The sequence below is a fragment of the Dreissena polymorpha genome, chromosome 8 (genome assembly GCF_020536995.1).
Source record: "Dreissena polymorpha isolate Duluth1 chromosome 8, UMN_Dpol_1.0, whole genome shotgun sequence".
In the NCBI taxonomy this organism is placed as follows: Eukaryota; Metazoa; Mollusca; class Bivalvia; order Myida; family Dreissenidae; genus Dreissena; species Dreissena polymorpha.
In genome coordinates this window covers 41,699,944-41,719,564 of record NC_068362.1, presented here as the reverse complement: position 1 = coordinate 41,719,564, position 19,621 = coordinate 41,699,944, and the positions used below count along the sequence as shown (strand labels likewise).

The 19,621-nt window shown below is 33.7% G+C and overlaps 1 protein-coding gene across 1 annotated transcript in view; it reads right to left on the bottom strand.

Moving 5' to 3' along the window:
- Positions 1–9,857: 9,857 nt before the first annotated feature.
- Positions 9,858–19,621, bottom strand: part of LOC127841692 (uncharacterized) — a 164,622-nt gene continuing 154,858 nt past the window's right edge. Inside the window, exons 3-4 of the mRNA XM_052370754.1 lie at positions 16,327–16,476; positions 9,858–15,047 (exon numbers count right to left, since the gene is read on the bottom strand). Of these exons, the coding sequence (XP_052226714.1) occupies positions 12,930–13,931 (1,002 nt within the window). The 5' untranslated portion in view covers positions 13,932–15,047; positions 16,327–16,476 and the 3' untranslated portion in view covers positions 9,858–12,929. The remainder of the gene's footprint in view (positions 15,048–16,326; positions 16,477–19,621) is intronic.

The following is a 19,621-nucleotide window of genomic DNA, read 5'->3' as shown; positions in this document are numbered from 1 at the left end:
ATATTTTAGATCGAAGCACTAATGCGCATATTGAAAATTATTTATAAAGAGCAAATACTGGCTAGAATTGAATCCTAAGTGGTAAGGTTGGCAATGATCCTCTGTATTAAAGTTAAAATATATTTTCAGATAAGAAATATTACATTATTGACAGCGAGAAAATATATTTCTTTTAAGACAAGAAGCAGTTAATATTCATTACGTCCATATCAATAACCTGAATTATAAATATTGACAAAAAAGACTCCAGTAACAATTACTTAGATATCACCTTGACAATATTAGTTGCTTCTTTTTTTCAAAAGGAACAACTCCAAAGATCTTGATACAACAACAGTTTGCTATCACCAAGCACTATAGATTTATTTCCCTTATAACAATTATAGCGATAGATTTTGCCATACAAAATATAGGATATAGGAAACGTGATTGCTGCACATGATATATAACCATGTAAGAAATAATAAATATGTAATGAATACAAGTATTAACCACGAACCTAATAGTATAGTGAAATAAATATCTGTATTATAAATGCTAACTAAATGATAATTTATATTATGCAGCCATGACATATCCTTATAGAACTATATACACATAGTTATCTTTACAACTAATGTGTCCTAGATTTTAAAATTAGATAGCAGGTTTAGGCAGTGATATTGGCTAAATCAGTATTGAAGAGCACACAATTTAACATCACATTTATGGTAAAATTGACAAAGGTATTTTTGACATCATACGATTTATTATTTATAACATCTCTCAAATCTTGATAGGCATTGCATTCAAATAAAACATGAACTTCACTTTCAATTGATTCTTTACATATCGGACAGACACACTGATTTTCTGGAATGTTTTCGTATCTTCCAGTTTCTTGCTTAAGGGGAGCAACCAAAAAACGAAATTTAGCAAGATTTTTACTTAGGAGATAGAAATGACTTAAATTATGGTTTAATCACATTTAATCTTGTTTAAACGATCTTTAAGTACGTAACTTTATTTCACCCTCTTAAACCACCGCCTTAATGTTGTCAAACAAACTTTTAAACATTGGATAACATTTTCATCTTTCCACATGTTTGGAGGTGACATTTCAACGCTGAACATTAAAGTAGTCTTTAAGTGAAACGTGCTTAAACGGTCGCCAACGAGTGGCTTGCAAAACTCCTTTTTGATTATTTTCATGGTTACGTAAACTTTCATTTGCGTCATTGTGAGGTCGAGCATCAACAGCCGCTCAATCAAATTGGTAGATAACCTCCAATAACGCTCATGTGAGTAATCGAGCGTTCGTACCGTTAATGTTCCTAGGGTTTGGCGAGGGTCCCAGTGTGTTGTGTTCTCAACATGCGCAGTCGAAACAAGGAATACCCTGCTAACTTTTAGCTGTGACAAAAATTCTGGTCTAGGCCAATGACCGGGCTTTGGCCTTCGGAAAATATATTGACAATCTTCAGGCAGTTTTGCACAGTGATATGCGCAAACCATATCTACACTATCGTTCATGGTTAGCGAAGGACCGTGTTGGATAAAGTCATGACGAAATTCGTTGCTGATCTCTGTGATTTCAATTTTCAGCGCATTGTTTGTCAGGAAAAACTTCCCCTGAGCATCAACATGACCATACGGACACGTTCTATCGGTCAAAACTATAGAATCAGGGATGAGGAATTGCAGACAGCAACACTGAGGCGGGGGTGACATGTCCGTAACCACAAGTAGCTGCTCTTGCTCAAACTGCCTGTCTGCGGTATTCTGAATCACCGGCAATTTTCTGTGGCACCTAAGACAATCAGTGTCTGAGTTCATACCTTCTGTCGTAGAACCTTTGCTTTGGCTTCCAAAATAATATACATCGATATCCCCGACCGTTGCCTGTATAAAGCCACGTTTTCCTTTTCAAGTGAATTGTTTCCTCATTGACACCAATGTCACTCAGAGCTTTGGCAAGAGCCGCTGATGTCACAATGCGCTTGTTTCCCTTGTTCTGAAGGAGAAATAACCGTTATGATAGATAATATACTATTATTATATTGTATCTAACTCTATGTGAACGGAAGTTGGATGAGAGCTTTTCTCGACAACAGTAAACATATACGCATGTGTTGTTATTTTATTTGACTGAATGGGAAAACGATGAGGTTGTTTCCTGCGTACAAGTTATGTTTGTCTTTATATTAGATACTGGGAAAACATTCGAGCAGTTCCGAGGGAAATTCCCGTCAAACAAACATCTGTGCATTATGGTCGCAATATTTATAATGTCACCGATTGCAGAGAAGTACAATCGTTATACGTCAATTTTATAATAGAGTTACAAAACATAATAAATCGATGAAATGAGAAATGAGTTCTCACATTTCTTCTGATTACGTGTGAAAGCAGATATGTGTCTATATGCAAATAAAGTTATGCTACACAAGCAAATAACGTTCATGATTTTAAGGACACTCTTATGCATGTTGAAATATATCAAATTATTTAAGTCTGTGAGAGAGATTTAGTCCATACCAAATAATATTTATAATTCATATAATTATGGATTCCTAAATGTTAAAAACGAAAGAAGTCATCTTGGCCGGAAGTGTATTTATAAACCTTAGGGCGACCTTAAATACAATCAATCACTTTTAGCCTATACTCTGGCGAATTATACATAAAGTCTTAGCACGATATTCATCAAACACGTTATAAAATAATGATCATTTACCATAATTTGGTATTATCGTCCCGATATATAGATAAGTCCTCGAACCACAATCGTTATTGTATTTCAGTTCCTTGTCTTTAGTGAGAACTTTGAGGTATTTAAGACAAAAATGCTTGCAAAATCTAAATGTACTGTTTTATCTGAAAGGAAGCTGCAAAGAAAACTCAGAACACGTTTATAAGAGACTAAATAAACACATGGTATATATTGTTCTATTTAATAAAAAAGTCTATTTTAAAATATTGAAATCGGTTTAATTATTCATTATCTCGGACAGATATTTCTGACAGTCCAATGTTTTGCCATAATCGTGTTGTGCCTGGTATTTTGCTATTATACAAGTTACCTGTAATGCGTTCTTTTTCATATCAAGGTTAATGTGCAGCTGCATCTTAAACGTTTTCTTTATTCGCGAACCCTTGTCACAGCTGTGCTTTATTTATAACCACAATGGTTTTCTATTGACCAAGACGCTTGAATTTCCCGTTCATTATAAGTTGTCGCATAAATGTTTTATCAACTGTAACACCGGGTACAGAAATCTGCACAAATAACCATAAACTCTTAATGCTTTCTTATATATATAGTAGTGTTACATACGCTTTCTAAAGCTCTCCGCATATGGGCTTCTTTGACTGCTTTCATTCCCTTTCCTTTGTATATTCTAGCAGTTTTTCTGGCATATTTCTGCGAAGAACTCGTGGGATGGGCTGCAACTTAACTTTTCGTGTTCTATTTTACCCATTGTCTGCAAAAACAGAAAAGAAACGTTAGGCAAACGTTACAACTTTATGTTAATATCAGTGAATGAATTTTGTTCGGATTAATACCGTCAATTCAATAGTGGCTACGCTTTAACTTTATAATTACATTAGTTTACATAAAAGTAAAATATTTATGTACAACATTAACACATATGATGGACTGTACATAGTATTTTTACATACGCTTTCTAAAGCTCTCCACACGTGGATCGTTTTGACTTATGTCATTCGCTTTCCTCCGTATTTTCCAGCAATTTGTCTTGTAGATTTCTGCAACAGACTCGTCGGATTGGCTACGACTTAAATAACTTTCTTTTTTTTTAGAACCCATTGTATGCAAAAACCATAAAGGAAATAGTGGTCAAACGTTACAACATAATGCGTATATTAGTAAATGAAATTTCTTCCGATAACTACAATCATTTCAATAGTGGCCATGGTTTAACTTTAATATTACATAATTTTACATTAAAGTGAACGATTCCATTACAACATCAGAACGTATCATTGACGAAACATCTTTCGATCCTCTTAACTTTTGTAACTTCAAATATAAAATTGTAAAGAGTGAAAGATATTAATTAGTATTATATTTTATAAATAGCTTGTTTCTACACACCTGGTAACTGTAATTGACGCGCTAATCCTCTTTAGATAACAGATTTGAGCAAGTTTCCACCACTTACATATCATGTAAAACTGTAATTGCCGCAAATTCAAAGAGTACGTTTTTCGAAACTTTTTTGTAATCCATTACTTTCAATAATCGCTTTTAATTAGATGTAACTATAACGTGCGTCAGAAGGCTGAAGTGTGAGCTTTGATTACGAACATTACCTTATACAATTTATAAATTCTGAGAGAATATACGACGTAAACTATATCAGATTTCAACAAATACAGAAAATCTTGATTTTATAGATATTACGCGACTTAACAATGGCGATAATTCAGTCTCGATTATTGGTAAACAAAACAATAATAAGACCAAAGACACAATTTAATATTTGTCATGCGTGCCTGAGTTCAATTAAATATGTATTGTTCTGTCATCAATTGTATCGCTTGTTGAATAACCGTGCCAATAACCGTTTAAAGGCCCCACTCCCAACAGATCAAAAACCATAAATCACATTGTTGAGTCGAGAAGATTAAGACGATACTGTCAATCAACAAAACTTAACTTTTGTTGGTAACAACTGAGGTACCAGTTTATATTATTGATTACCGATGTCGGCGTCGCATTTTGTTTAAAGTAGGCAATAGTAAGGGATTGTCATGAAGTTGAGAAATGAAATTTGTATAATTTACTCCATGAACACTGCATTTATTTAATTTAAACAAAGTTTTATGGAAATTTGTACAATTAAAATGTTACAGTAAAACCGAATGTTCAGTTGGTTAACAAGTGACACGTAAACTACGCATACATATTTAAAGTGACGCTTCGACTATGCTTACGAGCGACATTTCAGCTACGCTTGCAAAATCATAACCGCGTCTGTCTCTACATTAGTACATAACACGTTGTAATTAGGGCATCAGATGACATGTTTCCACGGCAATTGCTGCGTTTACGAAATTACAGGAAAGTCGTTATGCCACTCGTTTGCTCCCAAGGTATTGTCCTATTAAAATAAAAATAATTTGGGCACCCAGCTTACCACATACGCTTTCGCACAAAATGATCAACAAATACGGAGAGTTCCGGTATTTCTGGAGATGGCCACGCTGAGTTTGCATCGTGCAAACGCTGTCTTTTAAAACAAGACATCGGTTCTGTTTATTCGTCATTTTAGTTAAACTTGCTTTCAAGTTGAGATAAAATCAATAAATAAACGCTGCACGAAAAGTCTAGCGTTAAATTTTAATGAGTGGTGATATTATTGAAAGCATCCCCCAAACACACACACACACACACATTGTCTATTTAAATTGTGTATTGTTAAACCACTTCTAAGATACGCACGATATTAATTGTATATTACTTATTAATATCCATTGATATGACTTAAACATATCGACTTATAAGCAATCTAGCAGCACAATTCGGATTGAAAAGAATCATAATAAAGGTTACACCAACGATATGCAGTTACTTTTGGTTAACTTTATTATGAGTATTACATTTAAATATTCAAAGAACCAACTGTTAAACTGTTGTGTTTTTTTAAGAAATAAAGTGAAACCTGAATTAAACTTTAGCATCATTGTAAGATAACAGAACTTAATAGTTTATTTCGACTTAGGATATATAAATCTCATCGTCATAAACATACATAATTATGAAATAACAGCTTTCGTTTCAATTAAATATATTAAGATATAAAAAACAAATAATATAATGAATTTATTTTCCCTTCAAATTGAATTTTATTGTTATTTGTATATTTTCACGCGTTGATGTTCTTCAAAAGATCTTCTTAAAATAAAAGTGCTTCCTGACATCTATGCTCTTCCGTCATTTCACTTTATAGCGGTACGTCGTATAAGCTACATTTTTATTTGTACTGATATTAATAAACGTCATTCTACATGTGCTAAAAGATTGAGTGCCGAACACATATGAGCCGTGCTCTGTGAAAAGGGGGTTAAATGCATTTTTGTTAAGTGTCGTCCCAGATTAGCCTGTGCAGTCCGCACAGTCTTATCACGGACGAAACTTTCTGCTTTCCGCTTTTATGATATTTTATGTTAAAAGAATGTCTCTTCTTAGCAAAAATCAAGTTGATGCGGAAAGTGTCGTCCCTGAAAGAGCCTGTGTGGACTGCACAGGCTAATCTGGGACGACACTTCACAAACATGCATTAAACCCCATTTGCATAGAGCACGGCTCATATTTTTTATGTGCGTGTACGCAGACGTTTTCTAAAACAAGCCCAGTATATACCCAATACTCAAAATGTTTTCATCCGATGACAATGTTTGTTGTTGTTGTTCATATTTTTAGATATTTATTGATTTCGATACTCATTATAAGAAAGGGAATATAAAACTAACTATTGCTTTTCGTCCTTTATTTGGCTTAATGTGTAATTGATGTTAGATTATCATAATTAAGTTACATACAATAATTATGTAAAAATGCTGACGTGGTTTGATTATGGAAACTCGTCCCTTTCACGTCGATCTGAAAAAATAAAACACATCGTTTTTACATAATGTTATTTTAGAACAATATGAAATTAAAACGGAATGAACAAAGAAATACAATAATTACAGGCATAGTTTTTCCGTCAAAAGGATTTATTACAAAATGTCCGATAAAGTTACACACTTTATTTCTTATACCCACGATCAGCCTCACCCCGATCACATGGTATGGTATGTATGTGGATAAAAACTACAATAAACAAAACAACAAACCATTATAAAACATGTCTTCAAAAATATAAGGCAATGGTCGGGAACTACACTGTTTGAATCGAAATGATGACTTTTGGCAATATAAATGCCATCAGAAACGCTAAGCAGATAAAGAACACACTGTACAATCCTCATGCTGAAAGCAGAGTTTGGACAGAGTGAATCTCAAATGAAAATACATAAACAAGTGGAGGTGCAGAATCCAATTCAAAACCTTAAACTTGTTCCTTAAGCTTAAGTAATAAATCAGAAAAATATTCACAGATCCTTTCCAGAGAGGTTTTAGGGGTATCTAAAGACAAACAGACCACAATTGAAATGGGAATAGTTATATTTTTCCTAACTTTAAACTAAAGCTCTAAAGAGTACCCACAACATAGCGATAGGGACATAACGTAAATTAGAAGACGAAACTCTATGCAAATAATATGCACAGCTGCTCCGCGCAGTGTAGCGGTTACTTCCCTTACTCCGAATATGGCTACTGTTGTTTAAAATATACGTTTTGCATAAAGATTATTTGTCTATCAACTCTGGGTTTATTATTCACTACTGGCGCTGAATAAGACAAACATTAATTATGAACTAAAAGGTTGAAAAAAAGAACATAAAACATGTGTAGCAGACACGAAAACACTGTTAAAAACACCATGACGTCATACGGTGATTCCGCATTCTATTTTTGGGATAGCTAGCTGCAGCGTGGGAATCTTTACACTAGACAAATACGCCTTTTAGCGAATGACAAGGTGCTTCATGTGCATATGCATAATGACAATACATCTTCTATGAATAAACCGAAATATGGAACTTACAGAGTGGCGCTGTACCATAAAATCCATAAAAAGAAGCCACGGTCTAATGCGTGTCTTTTGAAAACCCATCAAAACGTAAAAAAAAAGAACATTCCGAGTATTTTCAAGAACGGCCACTACAAAGTATCCAATTATCAGTCGAACAAGCCAAGAAGAGTATTTTCCCATTGACTGTTCATCAGAACGTAGCAATACCAAACGCAGACGAAAACTAGGAGCCGGAACAATTGTTGTAAGCGATATACGAGATTAACATAAGCGGCGACACAAAATGTAAATTAATTGCCATTCTAACTCTGGTAATTTCCCATGCATATGGTATTACAAAGGTTTATTAAATACAAAATCTTAAATGAAATAAATAATTTATAGTAATTTAAGATCACGAACATGATTGGCCGCGTATGTTACAAATGTGAGAGTTCATAAATTATTTCGTTTTTAAAGAAACTACATGTACTAACACTTTGACATTTTGCGAGTATGTTTAACATTTTGAAGATTTTTAATTTATTAACAAATAACAATCATAGGTTTACTGGTTATTGTTTTAATATGATATATATTTGACTTTGCTTTTTTATGTTTATTGATTTTCAATGAAAATATCCGAGATGATTTAATAAAACCAAAAACACCATGTATTATCCTGGACGTCATTGACTTATTGACAGCGATTTGTTAGATTCAGTGATAACATTTTAATCTATTTAATCCTTTCAGATGTATTCTAAAACTATGTCACATCAATTTTCAACTAATGTTGACTGTTTCTTAACACAAATTGTTGCATTATAAATGTCTACCAACATGTTTTACTTGGTCTAAATGACCAGGGCAGATGAAACGCCGAGGTTTGTTATGCCGAGTCACCGGCGATGCGGCGCGTTGTCGGCGATTGATAAGGTGCTCGGGAATTCAAGTGCCATTGTTTAATCTAGAGCACTTGGGCTCTTGACCATTGTTATATAACGAATGTGGGAATCTCGAGTACCCGGAGGAAACCCACCAGTCCGGTATGGGGGCCATTAAATGCACATGATTTCCTTGTTCTATCCCCGAAACATGCAAGTTTTGTTGGTGGTCCCCATACCGGACAGGTGGTGTTTTCTCCGGGTACTCCGGCTTCCGTTCGCAACTCAAGACCATGTCCAAATTGAAAATCTTGAAGTAAGAATTGCAGCTATAATTCATAATGTTTCTGCTTAGTTTGTGTCTTGTTAATACATTAAGTAGGCATACTGGGACACAGACCGTGTACACTCATTATACGTTCAGCCTCATGGGTTTCTAGGGAGGCCTGAAACCGTTTCTTTGGTTCACACGACAAAATGGCAGAACACCAAGTAAATTAATCCTTACACTAAAAGATGCTTTAATTGCAAATCGGTTGACCATTGTGTTTGCAACTGCCTTAGCAAGTCAAAGGCAACAGCACTAACAACATGTACATGTGTAAGGAAAATGGTCGTTGGTTTTGTAAGCAGGTCGCTATTCGACCGGAAATAGAGAATCACGTTGTTGTTGTTGAAATCTTCATCAGTTAATTTTCTGTTTGCTCATCAAAATGAATATTATAAGCGTACAAAATTTACGTCATATACGATGACACCTATTCCGTCTGGGGCAGGTTTTAATAAAGAATTGTGTAGCATTTATTGAAATGTTTATAAGTTGCTTACTTCGGTATGTTTATAATGTAAGTAATTAGCAGTATTTGACAAATCGAATACTTGTTCACTATTAAATTGATAAAACTTATAATTAAATATATCTTAATTACATTTCCGTCAACATTGATGTCATTATTGTTTGTAGTTATTTCATGTTTTGATGGTTTTCAAGCGATCGGCTTAAAACAAATTTCTTTCTAACACTTTTGCGTTTCAACCATCCAACTTTATAGAGGAACATCGCATCAGAAAGCAGTGTACCTTATTTATTGCGTTATGAATAACATATTCAACAAATCTAACATATTTATTAATATGATTTAGTACTGAACATATGTGTTCATGTGTTTTTGGGCATGCATACGTTTTCTCGCACAAGCCTTGTATATACAGAGTACTCAAAATGTTTCCGTCCGATAACAATGATTGTTGTTGTTTTTTTATAGATCTTTATTGATTCGTATGATAGTTATCGATATTTATAATAAGAAAACACAATTAACTATGCCTTATTAACCTTTATTCAAACTTTAATGCTTCGGGCAAAATTAATAATCAACATTTGATGATCATAATTAGGTACATACACTATCCTTCTAATAAAAAAATACAGAATAATTGACGAAGGACTGGTGTGAATTCACTTTTTAAATTCTACTCTTTTCACGTCGATGCGAGAGATTAAAACACATTGTTCTTATATAATTAATAGAAATTTAAAACGGAATGAACAAAGAAACAATACAATTACAAGTATTGCTGTAAACGATATAACTTGAACGTAAGCGGCGCCAACATAAAATAATTAAGTAACATTTAAAATTGGGTTGAACAGAGAACAGATAAGCACACTTAACCTTTTATTTATATAAAAAAACATATACAATAAATTTTGAATAAATAAATATTGAGATAATAGCATTGTAATTCAAAGGTAATATAAATAAAAGTAAATGGATGGTTATTGGTTTACAAATGATGTACGACATGCTCCTCCTAGTTGTAAGCAGTGTATGATAGTTCAATGAATAAAACTATATGTTTCATCAGTTTATGCAACATCTTCAGTCCCCAAATGCATCATGGTTATGGAATAATTATTCGTGTGAATGTGGGCAGCCTAGAAAGCTAAACTGGAACTTAAATGAAAACGTGCTGTGATACTAGTATATATTCCTATTTCGTATAAGCGATATATCATAAACTATTTATATGCCAAAAGTTTGTATTTTATTTCTGACTAATTGTTAACTTTCTTATTAAATAACTTATGACTTTGTACTACTATTTTCGGGTTATCTAAGATGAGAAAAGAATACGCATGTGCTTTTATTATCTTTATCCCACTTTTAAATGTTATTTACTATCATTAACGCATATTAAACGAGTTATGAAGAAATATATACAAAATAAATCTTGCTGTATCAATTATAAGGAACATACGACTGAGTTTCGCTCTTAAATGGTTATGAAAAAAGATGGAGAAAACGTTTGAAGCAATTCGGAATGTCGTTGAATAATTGTTTTACACCTTTTTTTTTTATTATCGAGTCAGAATACCATGGTAATCGGAAATGTGCAAAGAAAAAACAACATACATGCCGTTTTACAGTTCTAAAACCTTTAAGTTCTGATCACACCAATAAAAGTGTCTCTATGGCAATTTTTAGAAACTTGCGCAACGTCTGTATAATTAAACCTTTTTAAAAGTTGACGAAGCTAAATAGATACTTATTGAAACATTTTTGTTGAACCTTTTCCCACTCAGAAGCAAAGTAAAAATGGATTTGTGAAAACAGGATAAAACCAGAACTCGCAGTCTGTTCAGGTTTTCTGCTGTTTGCTGCTCATATCTAAGGGTCGGAAATAAAGCATTTAAAACTTTAATCTAGTAAGAAAGGTCTTTAATTAACTTTAACTTTCTAAAGGACTACAAATGCGTCAAAATACGTTTCTAAGTGGTAAAGTATTAACAGGGAGTCTCGACCCTCCTTACCTGTTGTACAATATTGGTAAGACCCACAAGCCTTATTAATCCATAAAATCACAATCAATGATATAACAGTTTAGCACTGTTGAAAAACATATAAATAAATAGTCATAAGGATGGTCGTAAACAAGTTCTACGTAATTAAATAGGTATGAGCTTTGCACTGGCTCCATTGCAGAATAGTCCACAGAAGATTGGGAACAAAATCCCTTATGTTCAAAATGAAAATTGTTGCAAATAATCTATGTACATTCTGTAATTTGGAAGTTGAAAATATAATGAACTTGTTCTGGTACTGTTCATATACCCAAGAAATTATAAAATTTGTTGTTGATATTGTTCGTAGAACTAGACCAAGCATACATAATCACATTACATGTCAGGATCTTGTTTTTGGAATTATTAATCCAAAAATGAACGATTTATATATAGTATGCCTAGAGCTTAAACGGTATATCTTTTATTACCAAAGACAAAACAGAATCTCTTCAAAATACGGACTTGTAAAACAAACTTTTTACAATAAAATTAAATCAGGAGGAGAATCAAAAATATGGCCCCTTGTTAACATATTTACTGCCATCTTATATAATGACATAACTAATCATAACAAAGAATATAAAGTATGCTTATAACATAGTTATTTGTTGATGTTGTTGTAAACTCTGCATTATCAGTTTTCTTATACAATGCAGTTTTGCACTTACTATATAATTTTCTAATGTGCAATATTTTATGTTAAATGGTATACATACTTACATTCAACATTAATTTAGTTTGTATTGCTCAAACTAGCGTTTTTGTGTTGTTGTAAAATACTTTAACTATAACACGATTATAATTGTATATGAATGTATGTTGTATGTACTACAATTTTATGTATTATATTATGTTCACATCAAATAGCTGTACATAAAATATTTTCCTTTATGAAATTCATAATACTTTATATAATTGTATACACTATTCTACGTTTGTATGTAATATTATACGCAGTGAATAAAATTTTGCACGGAAAAAAATGTATGCGCTCTTAATCTAACAACTTCTGAAGATTGAAATACAACGAATCTATACAAATCTTTTTCTTAACAGAGAATCTCGACCCGCCTGACCTGTTATATAATATTGGTAGGACCCTTAGGCCTGATATATCTTACACAAATCACAATGGTTTATCTAAAAATTAAGCACTGTACAGAAAAATGTAAATAAATATTCATAAGAATGGTCGTAAACAAGTTCTACGTAATTAAACAGTATTAACTTTTCCGCTTACAACTTATGAAGATTGAAATACGACAGCATGAACAGGAATAGGTTCAACTGAATACACGCTGCAATCGTGAGTCAAACTAAATATTGACAATGAATAGACTTCACACAGAGGAACTCCCTAATAAACATTAAACAATCTCCTCAAATACTATTTGTTAAGACGATTTTAACAATTTGTCAACACAATACAGGACATAACATACAACACCACAACACGAAATATAAAATGATAATAATAATATATAATATATAATTTATATGTTCAAATGTTCTCCCGCTGTCATGCATATGTGCATCCTGAGTTAAAGAATGTCACCATGATAACATTCAAAGCCCCATAATAAGCCCTCCAATAATACTAAACATGTGCCAGTAAGCTGCGTTATTCTGTGGTCGTAGGTTCACTGACATCTTATAGACAACCCAAGCTTCTAACAAATGGCCTTCCAGCTCACAACAATGTCCTATCAGATTTAGTGAGGTTTCTGTATGATATTCACGATATTTACTATAAGGATTTGTAAAGGCACTGTCTTTGTCGCTGAGTAATCCAGTAGTTCGAAATGTTAAATACTGTAGATAATACAAGTATGACAATGAGTCAACCACTGCAAGGTCCATCCAGAAATCGCTGCGAAGCCGGAAACCTGAATCCTCCACCGTTATCGTTCTGTAGAACTCAGCGACAAGCTGCCCAGGAACACAAATAATTTCGTGTCTGCTAAAAATCGTACACAGAGCAACCTCTTTTTGCAAGATGTCTATGACCTCTTTTTTTCGGCGTCCCATCATCTCTGAACCGAACTTATGATTTTTGTTAAGAATGAAAGGGCTAAGACATATTATTATTTTGTTAGAAAGGAGAGCGTCTACTTGCTTTAGAATTGCAGCAGCCTCTTCAAAACGGCACGCAGAGAAATATATCGACGCCAACTTAAGGCGACTCGATGTCACGTCGGACATCAGAGACTTTTCACACAAAGTGAAAATCTCCTGCGGTATTGTTTGATTCTTACCGATACACAGCGATGCCTTCATTACAGCCTGAATGGAATACTGGAATGGTAATGTAATAGAGACTGCTAAACGAATGTGTCCCGTGCTGGTTTTATTAATGGTCTCAAGCTTTCGAATGAACAGGGCATGGTCGTTTATAACTATTGATGTGTCTACTGCTGCAAGCATTCCCGTTTTGTAAAATGATCCGCATGAGTACGTGATGATACAATCAAACATCTTGTTTGCAGCAACGATATTAAGTTCTTCGAAAGGAAGCTCATTAGTACAATCTGTGAAATTCGATGATATACGGTTACTAAGGTCGTCCATTTAAACATTGTGCAAACAAGACAAATCGTCACGGATCATATTCGTGAACAATTCTATCAAAACCGGAAACTCGTTCAATCGAAGTTTACCGTCAAACAAATTCACTTTAACCGTCGTGTAGTGGGGGCAATATCGCACCTTTAACCAACGCCTTAACGTTGTCAAACAAAATTTTAAACACTGGATAAGATTGCCATCTTTCCAGATATGTGGAGGTGACATTTCCACGCTATACATCATCGTCGTTTTTAAGTGAAACGTGCTTAAACGTTTGCCTACGAGCGGCTTGCAAAACTCTTTTCTGATTATTTTCATGATGACGTATACTTTCATTTGCGTCATTGAGAGGTCGAACATCAAAAGCCGCTCCATCAAATTGGTAGATATCCTCCAATAAAGCTCATGTGAGTTATCGAACGTTCGTACTGTTACTGTACCTAGGTGTTGGCGAGGGTCCCAGTTTGCTGTGTTCTCAACCTGCGCAGCCGTAACAAGGAATACCCCGCTATTCTTAAGCTTTGTCAACAATGCCTGAGTTTGCCAATGCCCGGGTTTTGGCCTTCTGAAAATATATTGACAATCTTCCGGCAGTTTTGCACAGTGAAATGCGTTGACTATATCTACGTCGATGAGCCAAGCGATTTTAAACGAAGGACCGATTTGGATAAAGTCAACCCCCCATATTTTGCAGGTCCTTAAGATAAACTTTTTCATCACAATGGTTTTAAGTAATACCTGCCTTTCAGCATCAATATGACGATACGGCAAGAGCAATTGAAGACAGCAAAGCTGAGGCGGGATTGACAGGTCCTTAACAACAAATAGCTGCAATTGCTCAAACTGCCTGTCCACGGTGTTCTGAATCACCGGCAAGTATCTATGACAAAATAGATAATCAATGTCTGAGTGCATTCCTTCTGTTGTAGAACCTTCGGTTTGGCTTCCAAAACAATATACATCAATATCTGCGCCCGCTCCTTGTTGATTGATGGTGTTTAAAGCTTCAATATAAAGCCACGTTGTCCTTCTCAATTGAATCGTTTCCTCATTGACGCCAATGTCAATTAGAGCCTTGTCAAGAGCCGCTGATGTCACAATGCGTTTGTTCCCATTATTCTGAAAGAAACATAACCGTTATGTTATATTATGTATACTTATGATATTGTATCTAACTCTTCCATAGGTTATGGATATTTCTATAAGAGCTATTGTCGAAAACAGTAAAACATTTACGCATATGTTATTATTTAAAGTGATGCACTGAAAACATATAACTTAATGGGAAATAGTTTAGGCCGTTTCCTGCGTACAAGTTCTGTGTCTTTGTATGAGATACTTGGAAAACATTCAGAGTAGTGATATAACATGTGACTTCGCAGTTCTGAAGAAAATACCTGTCAAACATTAATCTGATTATTATGATAGCAATGTTGATAAAGTTACCGAATGTAGAGTAGTTTAATCATCAAACGTCAATTGAGTTACAAAACATAATACATCAATGAAGTAAGAAATGAGAACTCAAATCAACTTGGCCGGAATTTTATTGATAAAGGGTAAGGCGACGTTAAATAAAACTAATCATTTCTAGCCTATATTCTTGAGAATTATACATATTGTTTTAGCAAAAAAAATCATCAAACACGTTCTAAAATAATGACCATTTACCATCATTTGATATTATCGACTAATGGACTGTTCCTTTAACCACAATGGTTGATTGCTTTTAGTTTCTTGCCTTTATAAAGAACTTTGAGGTAGTTGAGACAACAATGCTTTCAAAACCTAAATTAACTGTTGTATCCTATAAGAAGAGGTAAAATAACCAGAACACGTATATTAGAGACTAGATAAACACATGGTATAACATGTTCTATTAAATAAAAAATATTTTTTAAATTATTAAATTCTGTTTTACCATTCATTATTTCGTACATATATTTCTGACAGTCAAATGTTTTACCATAGTCGTAACTTTCCTGATATTGTGCTATTATTAAAGTTACATATAATTCGTTATTTTTTATATCAAGGTAAATGTGCAGCTGCATCTCAGGCGCTTTTGTTTAATATTCGGATCTTTGTCTCAGCTTCGCTTTATTTTTCACTCCAATGAGTGTTTATTGACAATGACGCTAGATTTTTCCGTTTATTACAACGTTTCGCATATCAAATGTTTTACAAGCATTTGCAAAATCTTAACAAAATGTTGTTTGCTCTAAAACCAAGGACCTTTCAAAACTTAAACTGCTGCACATTGATGTCCACTAGCATGCGTGTGCGAGGTAATGGAAATGTGTCTACACCTTTCTACTGTTACGCCAGGTAGAGACATCTGTATAATAATCCATATTATCAAGCTGCTTTTCTTAAAGATATACACTATTTTACGTACGCTTTCTAAAGCTCTCCGAACATGAGCTTCTTTGACTGCTGTCATTCGCTTTCCTTTGTATTTTCTAGCAATTTGTCATGCAGATTTCTGCGACGGACTAATCAGATGGGCTGCAACTTCAATAACGTTTCGTTTTTAAGGACCCATTGTCTGCAAAAACCGTAAAGGTAATACTAGTCAAACGTTACAACAGTATGGGGACATTAATTAATTATTATTTTCCGATGAATACCTTCACTTCCAAAGTGACTGCGCTTTAAAGTGGGTATGCACTATTTTGTCAAATATTTATGAATTTAAAATACATGTGTAAAAAACTTATTATACATATATTTCAATATAAATTAAAACAAAAGTTAAGAAGAACATTTGTCGAAAAATGCAAAATAAGCCAGATATTTTATTTTGAAATCGAAAATGCCTATACAGTCGAATTCGCCAGCATGTATATTATGAATGTACAATGTGAATCTAAATTTAGTCTTACGGATCATTTTAATTTCTTGAAACGATATTTATTCATACGACACACGAACACTAACTCCAACACTAATACAAAGACGAATGCTTCGGTAATTGTAGGAAAATATTTACGAAATATCAAAGTCACAATCGGCACGGGGGCGCTAATTTGTATTTGCTGCTTTTTATGTAATGCGTCTTCAATGTAAAAAAGTTCTTTCCTTTTTTGTGTTTTTGTAACATATTTGTATCAATATATTACAATTTAACAAATATAAAAATGGTCATGCCCACTTGAATCTTAATATATTTTATGATGTAAAATGAAAGTGAACGATTCCCTTACAACTTTAACACGTATCATGGACATTATCTATTTCGAACCTTATAACTTTTGACACATCAAATATAAAATTGGAAAAAGTGAACAATATAAATTATCATATTTGATTAATAATTTGTTTCTAAATACTTGGCCACTGTTATTGATGTTAATCCTCTTAATAACAGATTTTCACGAGTTTCCAGAACCACTATATCATGCAACACTGTCATGGCCGCTAAAACAAAGAGTACCTGCTTTCAAACCTTTTTTTGTAATTAAATTACTTTTTATTTTTGTTTTGTAAAGAAGATTTAACTATAACTTGTATCAGACAGCTTAAGTTGCATCGTTGATGACGAAAGTAACTGATACAGCTGTAGTGGGATCTTTGATGACGAACTATACCTTATACACTTTATAAATTCTGATAGAAGATACACGACGTAAACTGGATCCGATTTCAACAAAAACAGATAAGCTTAAAACTATGCATATTACGAAACAATTTACAATGGTGAGATTTTAGTCTCGAATAGTTGTTAACAAAACTTCAAATACGCAGATCAAAATCACGGTATTTTGTTTGTAATACATGTCTAGGTGCAATACAGTATTGTACTGCTGTATTCTGATTTGTATCGCGTGTTGAATAACCGTGTCGTTTACCGCGTAAACGCCCCACTCCCAACAGATAACAAACAGCATTTGTGTGCCTAGAAGATTAAGACGATACTGACATTTAACAAACTGTTGTTTGTTACAACAAAGGTACTGGTTTACTTTGTTTCTTTGCATATTATTCATTCCCGATATCGGCGTGGCATGTTGTTTAAGTAGTCAATAGTGTTAATGGGCAGGAAATTATCTGTGAAATGAAATTGTATAATTTACCGGTACACCTTGAAAACTGCATTTTATTTATTTAAACAATGTTTAATGGTAATCTTAAAATAGGGACCGGTAAATCGAATGTCCAGAAGGTTAACAAGTTGCAAGTTAACTACGTATACATAAAGTGACGCTTTTAATATGCATACGAGTATCGTTTCAGCTACGCGTGCAGCAACCGAAGCTTCAACGAGCGTAACACCTACGTCTGTCTCTACAATAGTACATAGTACTTTGTAATTGGGGCACCAGATGACATTTTTTTTTCTACGGCGATTGTTGAATTCACGAAACTATAGGAAAGTCGTAATGCCATCCGTTGGTCCTAAGTTTTGTAGTATTAAAACAAAATGTGTGGGCACCCAGCTTACTACATACGCTTTCGCACAAAATTATCAAGGAAATATGAAGAGCGCGGATATTTAGGAGGTGGCCACGCTGCGTTTGCATGACGCAAACGCAGTCTATGTAAACAAGACATCGGCCCTGTTTATTCGCCATTATAGTTAAACTTGCTTTCAATTCGGAATAAAATCAATAAATAAACGCTGCACGAAAATCCTAGCGTAAAATTTTAATGGCTGGTGATATTATTGAAAACATCCCCCACACCAACACACACATACATTGTCTATGGAAGTTGTGTCTTGTTAAACCACTTCTTACTAAGATACGCACGATATTAAATGTATATTACGTATTAATATATATTGATATGAATGATACCTATCTTAATATAAGCAATCTAGCAGCGATTCGGATTGACATGAAACTAATAAAAGTTACAACAATTACATGTATTTAATAGTAGCTAACTTCATTGCGAGTATTGCATTAACATATTCGAAGCCCCGACTGTCAAACTTTTGTGGTTTTTCTTAACGAAAGAAAGTTTAACGAACTGAATTAAACGTAAGCATCATTGTTAAAATAACAGAACATAATAGTTTATTTCGACTTAAGAATATATAAATCTCATCGTCATAAACATACATAATTATGAAATAAAAGCTTGCGTTTCAATTAAATATATTAATATATAAATAACATTATAATGAATGTATGTTCCCTTCAAAATGAATGTTATTGTAATTTGTATATTTTCACATGTTGATGTTCTTCAAAAGATCTTCTTAAAATAAACGTGCTTCCTGACATCTATGCTCTTCCGCCATTACACTTCATGGCGGTACGTCGAATCAGCTACATATTTATTTGTACTGATATAAATAAACGACATCCTACATGTGCTAAAAGATTGAGTGTTGAACACATATGAGCCGTGCTCTGTGAAAAGGTGGTTTAATGCATGTGTGTTAAGTGTCGTCCCAGATAAGCCTGTGCAGTCCGCACAGGCTAATCAGGGACGAAACTTTCTGCTCTAAGCTTTTATGATATTTTCTGTTTAAAGAAAGTCTCTTCTTACAAAAATTCAAGTTTATGTTGAAAGTGTCGTCCCTGATTAGCCTGTGCGGACTGCACAGGCTGATCTGGGACGACAGTTTACGCACATGCATTAAACCCCATTTTCACAGAGCACGGCTCATATATTTTATTTGCGTGTACCCATAAGCTTTCTAAAACAAGCCCCTTATATACAAAAATACTCAAAATGTTTTC